Genomic DNA, 23,629 nt, shown 5'->3' on the forward strand with positions numbered 1-23,629 from the left:
AAAAAATGCATAAAGCTCTTATTGCTGATTAGAAACATGAAAAAGCCACAACTGTAATTTTTTTTGTTGAAATTGGGGTCTAAATAATTTGCGGCGCTTTGAGTCTGTGGTTAGTATTTCAAACAGAAACATATATACTTTACTGATCAATGATGGCAAAATAAAATAAAACAAAATCTATTTAAAAAATGAGCAATGTTGCTTTTCTGAAGAAGTCAGAGCCTGATTCAGAGCCGTACGCTCTGACCAGAGCGCTCGCTCTGAATCAGGGCCCTCCTCCATGAAAATGGAGCGTCCTCCTGGACGCTCGTATAGCTGTGGGTGACCACCCACAGCTATAGCGAACGTCCATGATGATGGTCGCGATGGTCAAAGATCATCGCGACCATCGGGCTTGCGACGAGACCCTGCGGTAGGGTCTCGCTGCCGCAAGCCCAGAAGTGATTTTGGCTCTATCAGAGCCAAAGTCACTCCCACTGACATCATTACTGATGTCAGTGGGGCCGGACTCAGATGGTAGGCGTTCCCATGGGAACGCCTCCGTCTGGCAGCCTCGCCCCCGGCACACCCACCAAAGGGGACGTGCTGTCAGTCACCATCGACATCACGCCCCCTTTGGTGCGAGACCCCGAGCGACGTATTTCTCGTCGCTCGCCGGGTCTCACGCATGCGCACGACGGAGCTCCCTCCGTCATGCGCATGCGCAGTCTAACAACATCGACCCACTAGCAAGAAAACCTTGCTCGTGAGCGGGTCTGAATGACCCCCTCAATTCTGAACAACTGGAGGATTCAGGTTTTAGTCTTCATTCTAGCACCCTGCACCTGTCACAACTCATGCAGTTCACCTCTCCTGCCTGGTGTGTCACGCTCTGCTCTGGTGCTTCTAGCACTCATCTGATGCAACAAACTGCTGAGATTCAGAAGTTTGTGCGCTAGAAGAACCAGAGCAGAGAGCGACACCCCAGGCAGGAAAGAGGAACTGCACAGGTTTTAACAGGTGCAGAATGAACACTAGGATTTAGACAATAAAAAAAGAAAAAAGGGACATTTTCCCAGAGTATTCACACAATTAAATATAAAATTACATACACTATGTAAAAGCATGTTGGACATTTTAGTTCCACACCAGCTAGGGGACTGAAGTCCAAGGTTACCCTAGCATACAGAGTTTCTGTGTCCACAAAACCTGAGCTCCCCCAGCTGCAAGAGGGTCTAAGCATATCGGAAAGGCCTCTCTTTTAAAGTGAAGTGTCCTCTCTGGTGGTTAATCAGTGTCTTGTTTAGCTGAAGCAAATAAAATAAAATAAATAAATAAAAGTAATGGGGGACCACATAAGCAGTCCCTCAAAATGGTACCCGCTCCTGCCGGCACCAAACTAAAACTGGTTGCCAGTGGCTGGGGCGGGGTATAGAGAAAAGGGAGCCTGCTGGAAAATATACTGTAACTGTCTGGTGCCCAGACTTTCCTCTCCAGGCTATACTCATTGTCATCCCTGTGCTCCCAGTGCAGGAAGAATATTCATATACATAGGTGTCACACTATAGCTTCATCTGTCAAACAAGCTGTGATTCTCCTACTTTAACAGCAGCTGGAAAACTACAGGTTGCCAAAACGTGATGTACAAGAACAGATTTTATATTCAGGTGTTAATGTTTTTTAAGAGACTGATGTGGGGGAAAATATAATATACCGTGACATTAACTGGCCCTCCTCCTCCGGGCTCAGTTTTTCCTCTGCAATAAGCAACTCTGTTTGGCTGTCTTCTTCCTCAGTCATGGATGGGTGAGGACTGTTGCCTGAAGTAACAAGATACAGATTTTTCTATCAGTTGCTCACAGCTTGTAGAGTTAATTATAAGCTTAGCAGTGTAAATGACTTCTGGAAAACATACATTTATACTGCAAGCAATCAAGAAATGAACACGCACTAAACATAAAAATAACAGTGACCGTACCAGCACTAAGGTCCCCTGCTATTCGCCCGGCCTCTCCGGGAAGTGCCATGCTCTTCGGAGGCATCTTTGTACAGAATGCAGTCTGAATGTTGTCAACAAATATCTTACAGTGAGGGCTGTCCACCCAAATCCTCTCCCCTAAAGAGTCTTCTATGTACACCTTAAAAAAACAGCAAAGAGGACAACATTAAATGTGCTGCAGAAACCAAGTAGTGGCCTCAAAAGATCTTAGTTACAGAGTTAAATCACCAGGGCTGGACATCCACTTTAATATTGAGTTTCACAGGTTCTGTCCTGTGGATGAAAATAGTTGGGCAGGATAACTTGATTGTCAAGTACATATGATTGGCTGGCTTCTGTAGCCTTCCAATCAAAACTCTTTCACTGGGTACAGACCTGGACGACCAGGTGATGGGATATAATGACATTGCATAGCCATACACACTACACGATCTGCTGTACGACGGTGCAATATATCGTTGTGTATAATGTAACTATACCGCATCATCCGTCACATTGTCCAATCAGATGTGCAGCACATCTGATGGGAAGATGAGACCACCCAATTCATCGTATCATGAATTGGGTGGTTATAAGGGTACACACTATACGATGGTCGTTCCGATTTGTTGCGGACGATATATTGTATAGTGTGTACCCGGCTTTTCACACCCATGAATTCAAACACAATCTATATGTAAAATGCAGAGTAAAGCATCAAGGCTGTATGTCAGGGGTATTCAACATGTGGTGCTCCAGCTGATGTGGAACTACACATCCCAGCATATCTTGACCCAGTTTTAGCATGGCCTAATAGCAAAACTAGAGCAGGGCATGCTGGGATGTGTAGCTCCACAGCAGCTGGAGGGCCGTCAGTTGAATACCCCCGCTGCATGAGAACAGAAACAATTCTCCTATACATAAAACACACTATATATTATATATTAAGAACCATAAACTGATTAAGGAAATAAAAAACAATGTGCATTTAGACTTAAAAGATGGACACTTATGACACTTTTTGGATGTCAACCACAATAGAATGTTACCTTGCGTTATCACTGTATGGTCATTTGTCTGGATACAGTAGAGGGTCAAATGCATAACTTTTGCTACACACATCACTGCATGAATATACTGTATATGCTTTCTGCAGGTTTCAATCATCCCACCTTAACAAAAATGTCCGGCCAGTTCTCATCTTCTTCATAGGCCGCCATAAGGAGGTTGCAGGCTAGGACTGACACCAGGCTATTTCCTTTGGCTTTAAAATTGATTGTGGCATCTCTTCGCAGTAAGCTGCACAAAGCCTAGAACAGGATATTGTAATAGCAGTCATTATCATTCGTGCAGAGCCCAACAAACTACACATCGTCCTGCCCAGTGATCCAGCACCAGTCACTATACACTGCTCGGCATCCTATTCCAATTGCATGGTAGCAAATTTGATGGGTATACTGTATAAATCTCCTGCTCCCCTAATACACTGTAATTTGCTATATTTCAGAGCACACTATAGTGAAACACAACATCCTATAAAGTATAAAGAGAAGTAGAAGAGCTGTGTGCAATAAAATATAATCTATTGGAACAAAAGTCTGGAGTAACTAGCAGTCAGAGCTGGATTCTAGAACAGATAAGTGTAATTAATCATAAATGATAAAAGGGTAGGGCATTATGGGTGGAAGGGTTTAACTGAATTAGAACGGGCCATTTAATTAAAATGCAAACATATCAATGTGGTAAATGTTTATATAAATATGGAAAATATGAAAGCTGGGTATTAAAAGAGAAACATTAAACGTTATGTAAGAGCGGTCCGCTTTGTGGCAGAGGTATGTTGCCAAATGAAGGAGAGGTATGCTGTGAACAGAGACATGAGTTGCCTATTCGTGAATTCTGGCTAGATTTGGTAAGTGAAATTATATTATGATGTAGAGAGCAGTGCCGTTACAATCCAGTAGGAGGCGCCATCTCATTTATACCAGAGTCTGTACTACATGATCTGTGTTGCTTGGGCAGTAGCCGAGTCACAAACTTCCCTAGGATCATAGGAGATGTACTGCAGCTAAAGCTGAAGAACAGATGTTTGCCAATCACTGATACAACTCAATTATAAGCGAGGGACATATACTCACACTAAGCTACATTTATGTCTTTAAAAATGTCCTGATAGACAAATAGTAATATTTCCCTTTAAACTGACTCCTGTCTCTCCCTTGCATACAGATCTTACTACCATTATATATAATGCCAGATTGTGGATGGGTTTAATGGCAGCAAAGAAGTTTAGCTTGCACAAGTGCCTCAGCATGGATAAGATAGAAAACGGACTTAGCCCATGTTTAGTGCATACAACTGGAAAGCACAGTTATTGTGACTGTAATCAGGAGATAGACCATGACATTGTGACCTCTAGTAGTCCACTATACATTCTGCAACAGTTGTGTCCTTTTACATTGTGGCTTCAGTTGTGCCAAGTTACCCCGTCAGCGCACCAGGTCCTGGGAGTCTTGGCTGGGGAGAGCATCTCTCTCGCTCACAAAGTGCCTCTTATTCGGATAACTCAAACAACTGGGAGTGAAGAAACTACATTGCTAGATTACACTGATCAATTTTCCATTGAGTCTGAATTTGTGCATAAAGGGCTCCGATGGGAATGTGTGTAGCTTTTTCAGTGATCTAAGTTCCATTGTGTTTAATCTGCGACTATGGCCCGTATTCAATTTGGAGCGAAAGGTCTGAGTCCGGACTTTTCGCCTTCATCGGAGGTTTTGCCTCCAAAAAAGCATCGCACGCGTCCCCGCATTCAATTGCAAATGTGCAGAAACGGGACCCGGCGAAATGGAAATCAGCCGAAAAGTCCTGACGTTTTTGGGGAAATCAGCCTGACACCCCCCTAAAGATGCTGTAACATGGGGGTTCACTATGGGTACCCCCGATTAGCCCTGCTAAAGGTATTTGGGGTTTTTAAATGGTCTCAATAGGCGCTATTTAGCGTCTTTGGTGACAGTGGTGAAGAATAGTATTTAGCTATTTTTGGGGGGGGAAATAAGTATTCCCATCAAATTTGGGGTACATGAAAATGGGTGCAAGCATTAAATAGTGCCAAAAACACACCTTCAGCAAGTACCTGCAATCCAAAATACACCTCCCCCATACAGCCGGACACCCCCAAAAGCTATTTCGCAACTTTCTGAATTTGTAACCCCACTTGATTTTTTTTTACCCATTTTTTCAAAGTGCTTTTTTGGCATGTCCTTTGTGGGGTGTAAAAAGGGTTTAGGGGGGTTGCCACAATTTTGCACCCCAAAACCCCGATTCTGCACTTTTTTCGGGCGAGTATTCATAGCCAAAACTTTTTCGCTGGTTACAATGCGCAAACTTTTCGCACCGGCGAAAAGTCGAAGGAATTGAATACGGGGATAAATGGAATCGGTGAAAATGACGTCATCGGCAAAAAAGTTTCGCCGAAAATGGCTTTTTGCTCCAAATTGAATACGGCACTATGTACGTGTGTAAAACCAATTCCTGTACATTTGTGGCAGCCTTGCCTCTCTAGTACACTGTGAGTGGCTGTTCGCTGATTCTGCAATGTGTATAAGACACAACATATATGGAATGATACAATACGCTAGTCCTCTCACAGCATCTCAGTCTCGTGCCGTATGGCTTATAGATGCTAGGTGCATGAGGATACATATGTATATCCCGTGTGAAAAATGGCAACAGGTCTGGAGACTTTGGAATCTTTAATTTGCAGAAGCAGCAATCAGTGTGTGACAGGGTGGGGGAAAAGGGCAACTGCTCCAGGGGAACTAGGAAGTGCTCATGTTACTACTCTGCAGCTGATCCGACTGCATGAAGCTACTGCAGGGAACACACACTCAGATTTTATATTATATGTTATACACATTTATACTCATCTATTATGCTTTGAAGCACCATTGATTACTCAGTACTGTACAGTAAGTGCTTACATTATTAAAAGCACACAATGACACAAAACTGAAGGTAAAGACGGCCCTCCACAAATTAGCTTAATGCACAAGCATTACAAAAAAAAAAAATGTATAAACTTTCATGATGTACAAATTTTTTTTATATAACTAACCAAACAACCCTCACCTCAATTACTCCCTCAGTTGCAAATATATTGGGTTTCATTTTTGCCAAAAACATCAGACTCAAGTACAACGTGGGGTCGGGCTTTGCACGGTTCAGCTTCAGCTGCTTTACGGCTCCACAGAGCACCCCTTCAACTCGATCGTCGTTTCCATCTTGTTCAGAAGCCTCTATATCATCCAGCAGGGAGGCCGGAGGTACTGAAGGGCAGAGGGAGGCAACTTAGATCACATTATTACTGCTTAAAGGTCTAAGCTGTCTCCTTCTACATGTCAAACTGCCGTCAGTGAATATTTAAAGAGTGAAAGGGGACTTCTCCGTTTGAATAAACAGACCATATGATTTGAGTACAAATGCGCTGACTTATGGTATGGCCTTAGAGGCACATACCAGCACCGACTGAAAAGGAATTACGGATATACTGTAGGGCCTGATTCAGAGTTGAACGCTAATGGCGCCACTGGCTGCATATGTGTACGCAGCTGCGATGCGAAATTATCCAGATGCTGCAGCCGCCAGGAGATGTACTGAGACGCCCAATCTGCGACTTTGCTAATACAAACATCTGTGTAAGCCGTTGCAGCATCTGCGTGCAAAGACGCAGCATTGGTGGCAGATCAGTCCGTTGTCACAGTTCTGAGAAGGCCTATGGTCCCGCAGAGTGAGCACGGGAACTAAGACGCCGGAGACATATTTCTTGCGTACGGGTTCACAATCGCAGGATGTGACGAGCCCCCCAAAATGGCCATGTCACGCCTGCATTCTTTGCCGCCACCCCGTTACCTCCACCAAACGCTCCCTGTCAATCACACTGCAAATAAACAGTCGCTGCGAGCGACTACGGTAATGTACCTTAACACATGCGCAGTGCGACTTACTGTAGACACATGCACAGATTGCGATTACCTCTCAACTGCGAAAACATCGGCTTAGTGTACCTCTCTGAATCAAGCCGATAGACCACCAATCGCTGTGTATTATGGCTTTCGTTACCAGGAATACAGACAGAGAACTCCTAACCAAAATGCTAAAATGATTACTTTACTTAATAAAAATCAATATGCTGGGTATAACAATTTTTTGGAATAACTGCTGATGCTTGATCTAAGCCATGTCTGAAATCAGCACTTGAAGAATCAGATAGATTAGCTGTTGCAGTTTGGCAGATATGGGGCGAATGTCCTAAGCAATACCATCCACAGCAATTACAATCCAGTGTGTTTCTGAATGTCTAAAGCTGGTGACACACTAGATGATGTGTGTATCCAGCGACGGCATTGAAATATTGGGCGGTCCGTACACACGGCATAAACTGGTGTACGACCACCCTATATATCATTCGCCCGCCGCATTCAGAAGCAGGGTGTCGGCCACCTGATCTACTCTCTATGTGCCTGCACAGCAGATCAGAAGATGTGTCTAACGACGCATGGTAGCGTTCAATCACCCGTGCACACTGAGCGATGTGGACGATATATCACTCCGGATCCGTGTTTTAACGAGATATTGTACCATATATCGTTTAGTGTGTACCCAGCTTAAGTTTACGAGTGCCAATTTCATTCAAAAGCATGTGATCAAGTATAAGTTGTTACCCTGGATAGTTGTGGTACCTCCCTTAAAGAATGTAAGCTCCTTCGAGCAGGGCCCTCTACACTCTTGTGCTTCTGCCTACTCCCTAATTTCATTTATCTCTTACTCCTCACTAGGGCAACTAACATTTGGCTGCTTATGTGGGTGTAAAGGTCGCTAATATAACAATGTTTATTATCCGTGTCCTGCTTGTATTGTCTTGTATTGTAATGGTGCATACAAACGGTCAGATTTTCTTAAAGTTATAAAAGATAACGATTGTAAAAATTGTTCATATCGTTGACATGTTGGGCATGCATCGACCAACGATGCGCGTGCCCGCATGTCACATAACTATATCTGACATCGACTGTGTTTGCAGTAAGATTTGGACGATTTCATTCATTTAAATAGTGTCAGAAATCGTTCATCGTTGATGAAATCGTTCATGATTATAATTTAATGATAACGATGATCTAGCAATTCTGACCGTGTATATGCACCATAAGTCGCTAGTTACTTATTTGTTTATGTACTTTGTAAGGCACTGCGTAACACTTGTGGCACCATATAAATAAATGATAATAGCATACATAAATCTACATCATATATACAACATGAACTGGCCTATACAGAGAAAAGATCATTTACAAATTATTAAAAGGCATTGAATAAAACTAATAAAATAAAAACAACTATTAAAACAGTTACACATTTTGAGACTGATGAAAGTCTACTCCTCTAGAACAAACTATGAATGAAGCACGATGTGGAAAAGAAGTATATTATCATATAATGCTAGTTTATGCATGGTTTATAGTAACACATCGAAAATAAAGAGTTATGGTAGACTTACCTTTGGTAACTCTTTTTCTTCAAGGTCCATAGGGTCCACAGGAACTACCTTGGGGAATATGTGGTTTGGAGGAAACCCGGCACCAAACAGTCAACTCTTTCCAGTCCCAGGATGCACTGGGTCCTCTCCAATATATACCCCGCCTCAGGTACTCAGTTTGTATACAAGCCCATTGGCAGGAGAATGAAAGTGGAGAAGGAAGTACACAGTACACTAGAAGCACTCATACAATAAAGAGGGAATCAGTGACAAGAAGGAACAGATCCCACTGAAGCCATGTGCGTCAGGGAGGGTGCCCTGTGGACCCTATGGACCTCGAGGAGTTATCAAATGTAAGTCTACCATAACTCTTATTTTTTTCTTCATGGTCCATAGGGTCCACATGAACTACCTTGGGGATGTCCTAAAGCAGATTCCTTCAGGGTGGGGACGCTCCTGAGCAGACCGGAGTATCCGCCGCCCAAAAGAAGCATCCTGGGAAGCAAAAGTATCAAATGCATAGAATTTGATAAAGATATGGACGGAAGACCACGTGGCTGCCTTGCACAGCTGTTCACAGCCAAGGCGCCATGCCTAACTGCCCACGAAGGTCCAACAGACCAAGATGAATGTGCGTCACCCTGCTGGGAGCAGGGAGATCAGCCTGCGTATAAGCTTGAGAAATAGTCATACGCAGTGACCGAGCCAGAGTCTGCTTCTTAGCTAGCCAACCATGTTTGTGAAAACCATACAAAATAAAAATTGCATCTGATTTCCTGATGGAGTTGGTACGATCCACGTAAGCCGGAGGGCTCGAACCGCATCCAATGAAGCTTCACCAGCAGAAAGGCCTGTAGACTTGAACGCTGGTACAACAATTTCTTCATTTATATGAAAACGGGATACCACTTTTGGAAGGTAGCCTGCCCGTGTACACAGGACTGCTCTATCCTGGTGGAATATCAATTATGGGGGGGTGACACGACGGTACTGCCAAATCAGAGACTCTGCGAGCTGAGGAGATAAAAAGTGTCTTCGCTGTCAACCACTTGAAGTCCACTGTATTCAAAGGGGGGAGCCTGTAGCACCCTGAGAACCAAAGACAAATCCCATGGTGCCACCGGAGGAACAAAAGGTGGCTGCAAAAATTTTCTAACATCTGGCAAGGGAGCAATTCTATGCTGAAACCAAACTGAGAGCGCAGAAACCTGTACCCTCAATGTAGCCAGGCGGAGACCAAGGTCTAATCCAGCCTGGAGAAAAGCGAGAACCCGAGAGACCCTAAAAATCGTAGGATCAATTTTTCTACAGGAACACCATAGAAAAAAGGAATGCCAAATTCTGTAACAGATGCAGGCAAAGGAAGACTTTCTTGCCGCAAGCATCGTATGAATCACAGAATTTGTAAACCCTTTGGCTCTTAAAACAGAAGACTCAAGAGCCAAGCCGTCAAAGACAGACGAGGAACGTCCGGATGTAGGCAGGGACCCTGCACTAGCAGATCCGGCCGAAGAAAAGTGTGAGCGGAGTATCTATGGAGAGACGCATCAGGTCGGTGAACCAATGGCGCCTGGGCCAAGCCAGAGCTATTAGAATCAACCTGCCACCCTCTTGCTTGAATTTTCTGAGTATTCTTGGTAGAAGAGAGAATGGTGTAAACAAGAAAGCCAATCTGAAATCCCACCCCACTGCCAGCGCATCCACAAAGACAACTGAGGGGTCTCTTGTCCTGGACCCGTACCTGGGGACCTTGTAATTGTGCAGTGAGGCCATAAGATCCACCTCTGGTAGTTCCCATTTGTCCACCAGAAGCTGAAAGACTTCTGGGTTGAGAGCCCATTCTCCGGCGTGTTCCCAGTTGTGGACTGCTTCCCAGTTGTGGACTGCTAGGATGAAAATTGCAGAGATTGCCGGAAGATGACATTCTGCCCAAGTCAGAATTTTTGCTACTTCCCGCATGGCTGGCCGACTTTGCGTGCCTCCCTGATGGTAGAGGTAGGCTACCGCGGTCGCATTGTCAGAATGGATTTGGACAGGCCTGCCTTGAAGGAGGTTTCATGCTAAAGCTAATATTTATGTGCAGGTGACTTTCCTGAGACATCCACCTTCCCTGGTAAGTGTGATATCCTTGAAGACTGGCGCCTGTGGTGAGGTGTACCCACTTTGGGATCCAGAGAGGGCAACCCTTGTTTAGATGAGCCGTCTGAAGCCACCAGGCCAGGGAGAGCCGAACGTCTTGGGAGAGAAGGATCGTCTGAGACTTTATCCACTGATACGGACCATTCCAACAAGACAGGATCAATACCTGCAAGGGTCTGGAGTGAAACTGGGCGTATTCCACCATGTCGAAGGTGGAAACCATGGATTCCAGGACCTGCATCGCTGCGTGGACTGATAATCTTTGATTGTGGAGCATTTTGAGAACCTGCAAATGTAGAGCTGCAATATTTTCTACTGGTAAAAAGATCTTCTGCGCCTGAGAATGCAGGAGCGCTCCCAGATTTATCATCCGCTGTGTTGGAGAAAGTGACGACTTTTTCCAATTGACAATCCAGCCGTGCTCCTTTAGGCAGGCCACTATCAGCTGGAGATGATGAAGTAATACATCCTGAGACTGCACCAATATTAGGAGATCGTCCAAGTATGGCAGAATTCTGACTCCTTGTCATCTGAGATAAGCCGTCATGACCGCCATAATCTTGGTAAACACCTGAGGAGCTGTTGACAGACCAAAGGGTATATCCTGAAATTGGTAATGTTGCTGGCGAACAGCAAATCGTAGAAACGTTTGATTGGGTAGTGCTATAGGCACATGCAGGTATGCATCTTGTATGTCTAGGGAAACCATAAAATCCCCAGATTCCATTGCCAGCATAATTGACCGTAGGGTTTCCATACGGAATTTGTGTACATGAACCAATTTGCTGAGATGCTTCAGATTCAGGATAGGGCGATGAGACCCATTCGGTTTCTGAATCAAATACAGATTTGAATAATATCCGCTTCCTTGTTGAGCCAAAAGAACCGAAATGATAACCCCTGAACCCAACAAAGTCTGAATGGCTTCCTGGAGGGCCAGGTCCTTGACAGAGCTTGATGGGGGATTTGTGCCAAAGAATTTCTGGGAGGGATGTCCTCTGAAAGCGATTGCATATCCCTGAGAGACCACTTCTCCGACCCAGGCATCTGTTGTTGTCTGGGTGCAAAGTGTCGCAAAACTGAAAAAGTCGGCCCCCCACCCTGAGGTCCCCCATGGGTAGGACCGCCTCATCAGGCTGAAGGTTTGTCATCCGGCTTGGTAGCTGGACGTCTGATTGACCAAGACTTCTTCGCTTGTTATGGCTTGGTAGTCCTACAGGAATTTGACTGCCTGGAAAAGGACTGTCCCTTTGCCCTTCCCTGAGGCCGAAAGGGAAACTACTTTTTGTAAGTGTTTGATGATGGCAACCCAGCAGCTTTTGAAGCTGCAAACATAGCCACTATCTTATCCAACTCTGGACCAAACAATCTTTTACCCGATAAAAGCAGGGATTCCAGAGCTTTCTTGGAACCCACATCCGCCTTCCAGTACCTTAACCAGAGGGCTCTGCGTGCCACAATTGAGGCTGCTGATGCCCTAGATGCCATAATTCCTGTGTCCATTGCAGCATCCCCTATGTAAGATACTGCCTCTCGCATAAGAGAGAAATAAGACAGTTGTTCTCTCATAGCATCTGGCATAGTCTCTTCCAATGCCGCCGTCCACTCTTCCATGGCCTTAGCCACCCAGGCCGTCGCCATAGTCGACCAAGTGATTGCACCAGATAAAGAAAACACTGATTTTAAACAGGCTTCCAATCTTTTATCGGTAGCATCGTTAAGAAAGGATGCGGATGGAATGGGCAACGTGGAACTCTTAATCAAATGAGTCACGTGAGCATCCACCGTAGGAGAGACATCCCACTTATCACATTCACTTACTGGAAATGAATATAACGTGGATAACTATTTCATAGCATGGAACAGTCTATCCGGAGTATTCCATGCCTCAGGCATGAGTTCTGAAAGCTGTTCAGACTGAGGGAACTCATCCTTAACCACCTTCTGTCGTCTAAAGAGCGGAGCTTTAGACCTAGGAGGTGCCTTTTCATTTTCTAAATTTAAAAAAGATTTAACCGCGCTCACCAGAGGGGAACACACATAGCAGGTTGCAACTGTTGTGGAAATCCTATAGTAGGAGGCAGTATAGGTGCTGCTAAACGGTCCACTAAATGTGCTAGCACCTGTGAAAAAGAGGACACCCACGGTGGCTCTTGCACAGGAGCTGGTAAACTGGGTTGATGTGATGGAATCGTATAACAAGAAGTAAACATACCATCCTGTATGAAATCCTGAGGAGACAAGCCTGGGACTTCAGGTTCATGTTTCCTTTTGATCTTAGACAAATAAGGTACAAAGTAATGCAAATGCGACTTTTAAACACTGATATAGAAAACCCCACCACGTGCACAGAGGAATGAGGAATAATAGTGATATAGACAAGTGACAGTAGACACAGCAGTGCTAGTACCAAGTCACATACAATGCAGATGCAACTTTTAGTTGAAAATAAGCTTTGAATCAACTAATCAAAACCCTATTAGAGTTGATTGATAGAATATAGAGCTTTATATAATTGGTCCCTGGGTGAGAGGTATACAGGGAAATCCCAACGCCTCCTGAGACCAACCAATTTCACAGAGCATAGAAAGTAGTCAGTGAGCGTTTCATATACAGAGGTGTGTGGAGCGACCCAGACACGTGAAACTTCCATAGCCCGGCCCTGGGTCAGGGAGGGGCTTACCTCCCCTATGCTGCACAAACCAAATCGGGAACGCTGGCCTTTCGAAAACGCTGGCCTTTCAGCAACAGAATGCGTCTGAAGCTCGTCCCCGGCACCAGGCAATATGGTCCCTAAGGCCTAGTTTGGGAGCGGCAAACCAGGCCCTCACTGCAACAGCTTCCACGCATCTCCCATGCTGGAAGCCCGGCCTGCCTCGCTTTTACCAGACTTCTCCGTATCCTCCGGTTGCAGTCCAGGTCACGGCATCGCAATTTAGCACGCTCTGCCACGACCCTGCCGAAATCACCAGACCACACAGGTTACTTGTGTTGCGGCGCCGGCGGGGGTAGATGGAGTTGCAACACGGGCGTCTTATAAGATGCCCTGCTGCTAAACTCAGAGAAAAAAAAAAAAGTTGGGACTGTTTTCAGTCCCGTACTGCTATAACGGTGCGTCTCCTGCAGCACCAAGCGGAAAAATGAGTACCTGAGGCGGGGTGGGGGAGGACCCAGTGCATCCTGGGAATGGAAAAAGTTGACTGTTTGGTGCCGGGTTTCCTCCAAACCATATATTCCCCAATGTAGTCCCTCTGGACCCCGAAAAAGGAGTAACTTTACACCTTGGTAAAACCATGTAGCACTGCAGGTGGCGGCAGATATAAAATGTGTAGAGAGATTTAGATTTGGGAGGGTGTGTCCTAGCTCACATCTAAATTGAAGTGTAAATATACATCTGTCCAGCATTTGTGGGCTACATGTATTTACCCTGCATGCAAAGAATTAGAGTTATGGTAGACTTGCCTAGATAACTCCTTTTCCTCGAGGTCCTTAGGGTCCACAGGAATACCATGAGGATATTGTGGTTCACTGTCAACCTTTTCAAATCTACAGAGTCCAGGGGTTCAAATGGGGGAGCTTGCAGCCCCATAAGAACCAATGACAATTTCCTGGCCCTTTATATTTGCTGTTCTAGACAAAATGGGCTTCTCAGGCAAATTTTTATATGGCATTGTGGCACTCTACCATTCCCCCACGGCGCAGGTTTCGGTCAATGGTGTTTACTCCTCTAGTTTTGGGAACACTAATGGTACTCGGCAGGGTTATCCCCTCTCTCCTTTAATATTTGCTCTCATTATGGAACCCCTGGTGGCAAGGATCCGTTGTAATAGAGCTATTTCAGGAAAATCCACAGGCCCATCTGAATATAAAATTGCATTATATGCCGACGATGTTTTAGTTTCTCTCACTGACCCGACCCAATCCCTAAATTCACTTCTAGAGGAAATAAATTAATATTCTCAATACTCGGGTTATAAAATTAATGTTACCAAGACTGAAGTTCTCGATTTCTATATCCCAGCTACCCTAAAACAAACCCTAGCGGCCATGCTCCCCTGTACCTGGCATAAAAAAAAGATCAAATATCTCAGCATTTTCTTAACTCATCATTATCATCAGCTGTTTCAGGCAAACTTTCTTCGCCTGCTAAAATAGTATTAAGTCTGATTTGCATGACTGGTCCAACTATTTTATTTCTTGGAGAGGCAGAATACATTCGGTTAAGATGAGCGTTCTCCCTCGGCTCTTGTATTTATTTCAGACCCTTCCAATTTATATTCCTCCCTACGTGTTCAAATTACTTCAGTATCAAACTTCATATTTCATATGGAACCGGAAACGCCCGTGGATCAGACTAAAGCTGCTTCAGCGTCCTTCCAGGGGAGGAGGTTTGGGTATCCCTGATTTTAAAAAATATTATTATGCTGCGCAGCTCTCTCATTGTGCTCAGTGGTGTAAATTTAATGCAAGGTCTGGGTTGCTATCGAAGCCGAAGAGCTGGGACTGACCACTCTATCTTCCCTTTTATAGATATCTAGGATTCATCGCCCCAGGATGGTTTCTTCTCACCCTGTAATTTCCCGTTCTTTAGCAATCTGAAATTTACTCAATAGACGTTTTAAATTGGCTCCAGGCCCATCCCCTTTGATACCGTCATTTCATAATCCCATTTTCCCTCCAGGTTTATGCAAATCATCCTTTACTGCCTGGTCATCCGGTAATATATACTATGTAAAGGATATCACTATTGATACTAATTTTCCACAATCCAGGATAAAGTATCAATTCCATCCAAAGAATTTTTTCGGTTCCTACAAATTAGACACTTCCACTCCAAAATTAGTTTGACTTTGATTTGCAGACCTTTAACTACTTTTGAGTCTATATGTTGGAGACGACCCTCCACTAGGGGTCTTATTTCTACTATTTACTCTTTATTAGGGGAAGAAGCAAGTCCCAATCGGGAATCTCATGAATTGGCATGGGAATGAGATTTGGGACACTCTATAGATGCTGAGGATTGGACGGAAATTTGGGACAACGCCGCCGCCAGTTCTATTTGCGTCAAAATTAAAGAAAACACTTACAAATTACTACATCAATGGTGTTATGTGCCATCTCGGCTCCAAGTAATGTTTCCCGATGCTTCGGATAGATGCTGGAGGGGTTGTAATAGCGTGGGCACTTTTTTGCATATCTGGTGGACTTGTCCCAAACTAGCCAGTATATGGCAGCAGGTTGTCCTCTCGCGCCTCTTTGAGACTACGATTCCCTCCGATCCTCAGCATTTTCTACTTCCCTTATATCTGCCCACCTTATCACGATATCAGAGTTAGCAGCGGACTGGAAAAACCCTAATCCTTCTCCTATGCAGGCAATATTATCACATATCTGGTATGTCTACAAGATGGAATACATGACCGCGCGAAATCTTTTGATAAAACATGGTCCCCTTGGCTGACATATCAAAACATATCCTCGCCATTCATCATTTAATTTTTTATTTTTTCTATTATTATATTTAGATTGAAAGAATGTTTTTTTACTCAGAGCCAACCCACCCTTTACTCCCTTTATTTTCCCTTGTTGTTCTTCTGGTTTATGTCTTTCTTTTTCTCTTTTTTACTTTTAGGCGGTTTGCCACACCGTTGACGCAAGATGTTTTCTTGTTTCTATATTTTTCTTTTTCTATACTGAGAACATGAATCACTATATTGTTGTTTTGAGAGATTACAGTTTTTAATTTAAAAGCATATTATGTGCTGAAATTTATCCTTGAATGTTTGACTGTACTATTGTATTGTGATTTGCTCAATAAAAAGAGTTAAAAAAAAAAAAAAAACAATGACAAATCCCATAGTGCTACCGATGGAACAAAAGGAGGCTGAACTCGCAGAATTTAATATCTGGTAACGAAACAATCTTCCTCTGGAACCAGACTGGGAGTGCAGAAACCTGCACTTTCAAAGTGGCCAGGCGGAGACCACGGTCTAAACTCGCCTGGAGAAAAGCCAGTACCCTGTAAATCCTGAACACCTTAGGATCATACTTACTGTGGGCACATCACTGACCAAAATAATGCCAAACCCTGTAATAGATGTGGGCAGAGGCACGCTTTCATGCCCTAAGCATCATCTGAATTACAGAACTGGAAAAACCTTATGTGCTTAAGATGAAAGATTCAAGAGCCACGCCATCAAAGCCAGACGAGTTAAGTCCAGATGACGGCAGGGACCCTGCGTTAGCAGATCCTGCCATAGAGAAAGAGGATACGGACTGTCTATGGATATATTCTGTATGTCGGTGAGCCAGTGACGTCTCGGCCAAGCCGGAGCCACCAGTATTACTGTTCCGCCTTCCTGCTTGAATTTTCTAAGAACTCTTGGGAGGAGGGATTTCGGAGGAACTTGAAGTCCCATCTTACTGCCAATGCGCCCACATAGGCTGCTGATCGGTCTCTGGACCTGAACCGTACCTGGGGACCTTGTGGTTGTGACGTGATGTCATGAGATCTACTTCTGGTAGACCCCATTTCTTTACTGGAAGCTGAAACACTGCCAGATGAAACCACTCTCCGGCGTGTATGTCTTGGCAACTTGGGAAGTCTGCTTCCCAATTGAGTACTCCCGCTATGAATATTGCAGAGATGGCCAGAAGATGACGTTCTGCACAAATCAGAATCCTTGTCACTTCCTCCATGGCTGCATAACTTCTCGTGCCTCCCTGATGATTGAGGTAGGCCACAGTAGTCGCATTGTCGGACTGGATCTTAATCGGCCTGCCTGGAGCAGGTCCTGTGCCCTGACAAGTGCTTTGTATACTGCTCACAGTTCCAGAATATTTATGGGCAGATGATTTTCTTGATTTGTCCATCTTCCCTGAAATGTGTGATGACCTGTCACTGCCCCCCATCCGCGAAGACTGGCGTCCGTGGTGAGAAGCACCCAATTTAGAATGGGTGCCCTTTGTTCAGATGATCCTTTCTTAGCCACCACAGGATGGAGTGAAGAACCTCTGGGGTGAGAAGGATCCGCTGGGATCTTATTAGATGACACTGTCCTTTCCACCTGTAGAGGATCAATTTTTGCAGAGGCCTGGAATGGAACTGAGCATACCCGACCATGTCGAAGGTGGATACCATTGATCCCAGGACCTGCATAGCTAACAGAATGGATAATCAAGTCCTTTGATAAAGCTGTGACCTTAACACAGCGAAACGCGTTCGTGATTGGCTGCTACACACTGCATTACTTCTCCTGACCCAGAGACGAGTTCCTTGGATTATATCGCCACACCAAGCAGGTGACGACTCCAGCATATTATTGGACCGGTGCCCTGGGGACCCTATTGTGCGAATCGCTGTAACCGCTAATTGGACCCTGCCATATTTGGACACCGGACCTGTCCCAACAAGCTCTACATACATTTGTGGTCTGGGCTATCCATTGTACCTATAACTATTAGGGATGTGCAGGCTCGGTTCTACTCGGTTCCGTTCGTTTTTTTTTCCCGAATCTTATTGGGTTTCAGCTGTCACGAGTTTTGGATAGCCAATAAGATTCGGTAAAAAAAAACGAACGGAACCGAGTAGAACCGAGCCTGCACATCCCTAATAACTATTGCAATTACCATACGGACCCCACACCGCTGTGGACATTGGACTGGGTAATCATCTTGCTGGATACCTATCCTTTACTTATCACCTCCATTCATATAGACATTTACTCGTCATCTGTACGATCAGGACTGAACAGGTGTGTAATTCATTTACTATTTTATACTTAATTATGTGTTTCTATTATATATATTAAATATTTTTATTTTTCAAGAGCGCTGTTTATCTTTGTTTGTGTGTCTACTGTATTAATTGAGGACTGACTATCCTCATATTTACAGCTGCTCATTTTTTAACTTTCTATGACATACACCCACCTATTAGCGCTCCATCATCCAAATACAAAGCATGTGCTAGAGTAAATAAGAATTGGCACCTTCAATTGGGACAACAGACGGCTCTTTGATAGATGGAGAGATAGCCCTCTTCTCTGCTACTGCAGCTTCAGCCAGTCGCCCTAAAGCACTCAAAGGTGGAGTGGATGAGAGTTTGGGGCGTTTTGTGAGGCCAGTCAGTCCTGAAGTGCTGGCTAGCGTAGCTGTGGCCTCACGTTTCCTTTCAGAGGGCAATCCAGATGCAGCTGGCTTCAGAAGATTGGCGGGGGCTTTGGATTCACTCGTTTGGCCCTTGGAGCCTAGAGCAATAAAATCCCCTGGAGGTGGATGACCTGCATACAAATGTGAGGAGAAAATAAATTGTTACATGAAGGCCACAAACTTCAAATCAAATGAGTTGGTCCCTTTATGAAAGGGCATTGGTAACACTCATGCAAGCGCAATATTCTATAGGCTATTAACAAACTGCTCAGGTAGGACTGTGATATTACCACTTTGTTTCCCTTCCAAATCTATTTTTCCTAATAACAGCTCAAATATGGTGGCACAGTGGCTAGCATTGCTACCTCATAGCACCCTACACCTGTCACAACTCGTGCAGTTACTCTTTTCTCCATGGGGTGTTGCTCTCTTCTCTGGTGCTTCTAGCACACTCTGGTCTTTATCTCAGCAATTTGTTGCATCAGCTAAGTGTGCTAGAAGCACCAGAGCACTCAGACACTCCAAAAGCATACTGGCTGCTGTCTCAAAAAATACCCAAGCTTTCTGTACAGCATGCGTAAGTAACTGAGGGTGCTATCTAATAAAAGGAAGTAATAAAAAATAAAAAAGGTCAATGCTCAGACTGTGTTTACATGGTACTACATGTGCTTCAGAGGAAGTCACCCATGTCGCTTTATATGTGACAGTTTTTTGATTACTGTAAGTGTTCAAACAACATAATAGGCAAACGGACTGTCTTGTAAACAGATCAAAGTTGTCAAATAAAGCAGTTTTCATGGATGAAAGCTATTGGCCTGTGTGTGGTCATACTCCAACTGCACTAAAAGACAACAGTATCACCAGAGCAGTTCCAGCTGCGCAGCACAAGTTACTGGATCTTACGGTGTGGGGCTGGCATTACTCTCACTCTGCGGCTTCTTGCTACCCTTCATTCTCTTCACATCATAATACCGCCCCGGACAGTTCCACCTATACTGTTATCACAAGTGAACAGATCACTGACTCCCATAAGGTCAGCACCTCATCTCCTGAAACATTCTGTGCTTTTAAGAACAATTTCCATGATCTGATTGGCAGCCAGTTGCTTTATTCCCACCCACTTTTGTTTTAATATAAATTACTGCTCTGGGAATACTTTCAAAAACTCACATTTCCTGAAACTGGAACCATAGTCACAACAGAAATGTCAAGAAAAACTAAACAAGGAGAAACATATAAAAATACATTTCACTTGAAAAATGTAACGTACCAGATGATTTTGTAGCAGCACTGGGCCGACGTACAGCAGTTGCCTTGGGTCGACTCATCTTGTTTAGGCTATTAAAAAAGGTAGATAAAAACATAGCTGACATCTTTATAGATACATTTCTTAAATAGAACTTCTTTTTTAGATTAAAATCATATATAGGTGTTCACAAAAAATCACTAAGGGAGTGACTCAATAGTTAGCACAGGCGACTGTGAGTGCTGGAAGCTCGACGGAGCAATTCAATTTTTACTTAGCTTGGGCGTGATGGTCGGCGTCGGTATTTCGGCTTGCCCCATCCTGAGGAGATGAGAATTGTGCGACAAGTCCATGGTTTGGGTGCCAAGAAGTCAGTTAGCAGCAATTTACAATAAATCTGAACTTTGTCTTTTGCTTTTATTGTTATTTCTAATTTTTTATTTCTAAAACTGGGTACACACTGATGGCTATATCAGCCGATATATATCTATAGTCCATGTACCACCAATATCTCTGTGAACAACGTCGTTCACAGACGTATCGGATCGGCCCCGCAGCACAGCAGATAGCTGATATATCTGAAAGATATGTCAATCATCTGCTAGTGTGTACAGGCGACTCGCCAATCGCCCATACACATGCTGTAGGAACCCACCAATGAGTGACAGCTCAAATGGGCGGGCAGATTTAAATGCCTACCCAATTATGACGTCAAGCCCGGCACATAACGCAGATAATTGGCAAGTGTGGTTGACCTAGTGTGTACCCATGTTAAGGCTCCACAAGAGTTCCATAACACTGTACATTAGCATAAAACATACACATGAGCATACAATGAACAATATAGACAGATGCAGACATTAAACTAATTGACATAGTCACATACTAACCACCTGAAAAATGGTAAATTGTGTATCAAAACATGAGGAGAGAGGGCCCTGCTTGAAAGAGCTTATATTCTGTGACCCAGCCGACGGTGCAATTTACCGATACATTGCGCACGTCATACACATTCCACCATCCGGTGTATGACGGTGCAATGTGTCGTTACATGCTGCATGTAACAGCTCTGCGTCATTCATTGCATCGTCCCATCTGCTGCGCAGAACCGCAAATGAAGCGTGATGAACCACCATCGTCCACAATGGATTAAGTGTACACAATGTATGATGTGTACGATATATCGTTCAGATCCGCGTTGGGATGATATATAGTGTAGCGTGTACCCAGTTTAATATTTTTGTCTGAAAAACCTTCTGACCAACATTCAAAACTGCATATGGTAAAGTTTTCATAGGTGACAAGATCTCTGCAGCCTGACGCCAATTTGCAGAATTCACCACCTGCGTTTAATCTCTCTGAAAAGTCACTATACAGATCAAAGCAGCATTGCCTGCCATAAACCCCCCCACAAAGAAGAATCAACACCCCCTGATGCAGATATAATGCATTGTTTTTGGTATTGCTCTCAGGTTCAGAGGTTTTGGACGACCCTTCAGGACTACATTGTTAATTTTTTGAAGATAAATTTCAAAATCACTAAAGAATGGGTCTTTTGGGGTATCTACCACAATGGTGGCGATGATGGTATAACTTAGGCCAACCACATATTACTCATTAAGTTGGCAGCAGCTGCCAAAAAGGTTATTTTATCACAGTGGATCTCAACTGATTCCATTCCTCTAAATCTATTTCATATTACATTTTCTTTTCTATTTTATATGGATTGGACAGAAGCTTCATTAAATAAGGAAAAACAGACCGGGAATTTTTTTGAAACCTGACTTCCTTATATTCGCACAGTTTCAGCTATATTAAAAGAAGGATTGAGAAAATGTTTTGGTATAATTTGAAGGTTCTAGGTTCTGGTGCACCTTTCTAGCTAATGAGGTTGGTTTTGGAACCAGTCTTTATATGTGGGAGATATTTATTTTTATTTATATACATCTTTGTTTATATTCTTTTGTGGATGTATATTTTGTACATCACTGTTTATACGCTATCAAATGTTTTTGTAACAAATATTTGTACCTGACATTGTATTTGGATTTCTTTGTCAATCTGTCAATAAAATTATTTGAAAAAAAAAATCAACACATAAAACACTTTCAACTTTACTTTTCAAAAAGGAACTGGAAAATCAGCCTCAGGCGCTGACTGGAGCCACTAAACAAAAATCCCCCTGCAGCTGTACAATATGGTAGCAAACCAAAAGAAAGAAACAAATGAACTAAATCAATGAACAGCGCTGAAGGAATAGAAAAATATATATTCTGGAGAAAAGCCCATCAGAGTAAAACAATTCACATTTATTATCTAGATCATAAGATTCTGACACAATAAAGCAAAATAAATACAGAAAAATACAAAGAAAAAATAATGAATAATATAAATATATAAAAAAAGACACATATAAAAAACAATTCAAATGTCCACTGTAATTGAATATGTAAAAGAGAAAGACTGCAATCTGTGATGTTAATCCATTGATGTCCCAATATAAAAAAAAAGGTCAGAACAAGATTGCTGCATCCATCTGCGGATATCCACAGCCGTATTTGAGCACTCATCCTGCTGCTAAAAGTGGCTAATCAATAGCTGCAACCAGCCACCGCTTTGAGCCGACGTTACATCCCTGCTACTTACCGAAAGGGAGCTGGACTTGGCAATATTATCACGTGCATTCCGGGGCGGACACTGAGCCTTCAGCTGGGCTCAACCACAGGTGTACACTCTCGCCCCCCACAGACGGATGGGGTTTTGGGAATTGTCTGACAGCCGCCGGCGCAGCCTCAGACACTCTGGCAAAATCTGCCGCACATTCGCTCCCTGCATCAGGATAGAGACGGAGGTCCAGTCCGGTGTCGACGCTGCACACCTTACCCTGTGACCATTTGCTGCACACTCTCCATACAGGGGGCTGCCCACGGAGACTAAGGTTCCTGCACCACACTCTCCCTTCTGCCTCATTACCTCCTGAGGATTTCCCTATTAGACCAACGAAGGGTGAGATACAAATATATGCTGGATTACTGTATCCCTTTTTTAAACAACAAAGTATCTTTGCGGGCTGACTGTGTTACTTTTTATAAGGAATAATAGATCAAGGTGCTCATTCACAAGTGGCTCAAAATTATTTACACCACGTTCTCTTCATTTATTTATTTTTTTCAGCGCTATCTTGATTGACAGTTTGTGATCCCTTTTTTTTATATTGGGACATCAATGGATTAAACATCACAGACTGCAGTCTTTCTCTTTTACATATTCAGTTACAGTGGACATTTGAATTGTTTTTTGTGTGTGTCTTTTTTATATATTTATATTATTCATTATTTTTTCATTATATTTTTCTGTATTTATTTTGCTTTATTGTGTCAGAATCTTATGATCTAGATAATAAATGTGAATTGTTTTACTCTGATGGGCTTTTCTCCAGAATATATATTTTTCTATTCCTTCAGCGCTGTTCATTGATTTAGTTCAACTTTACTTTGTGACGCATCAAGTATTTTAATAAAAGAAATTATTTGCTAAATATTGGCATGAAAACAACAGTGAATTCATACCAATTTGCACTAAGTTACAATCACATTACAGTGTG

General features: G+C 43.5%; 1 protein-coding gene across 3 annotated transcripts in view; it reads right to left on the reverse strand.

Annotated features, from left to right (window-relative positions):
- The window catches only part of INTS1 (integrator complex subunit 1), a 114,509-nt gene that overhangs the window by 86,319 nt on the left and 4,561 nt on the right, over nucleotides 1-23,629 (reverse strand). For all 3 annotated transcript variants that reach the window (XM_088452025.1, XM_088452026.1, XM_088452024.1), the window contains 6 exons: nucleotides 20,050-20,117; nucleotides 18,620-18,910; nucleotides 6,086-6,282; nucleotides 3,130-3,267; nucleotides 1,958-2,117; nucleotides 1,694-1,799 (listed from right to left, as the gene is read on the reverse strand). In XM_088452025.1, coding sequence (XP_088308151.1) covers nucleotides 1,694-1,799; nucleotides 1,958-2,117; nucleotides 3,130-3,267; nucleotides 6,086-6,282; nucleotides 18,620-18,910; nucleotides 20,050-20,107 — 950 coding nt within the window. In that variant the 5' untranslated portion in view covers nucleotides 20,108-20,117. The remainder of the gene's footprint in view (nucleotides 1-1,693; nucleotides 1,800-1,957; nucleotides 2,118-3,129; nucleotides 3,268-6,085; nucleotides 6,283-18,619; nucleotides 18,911-20,049; nucleotides 20,118-23,629) is intronic.

This window comes from Taudactylus pleione, unplaced genomic scaffold, assembly GCF_031769625.1.
Source record: "Taudactylus pleione unplaced genomic scaffold, aTauple2 ptg000032l, whole genome shotgun sequence".
NCBI lineage: Eukaryota > Metazoa > Chordata > Amphibia > Anura > Myobatrachidae > Taudactylus > Taudactylus pleione.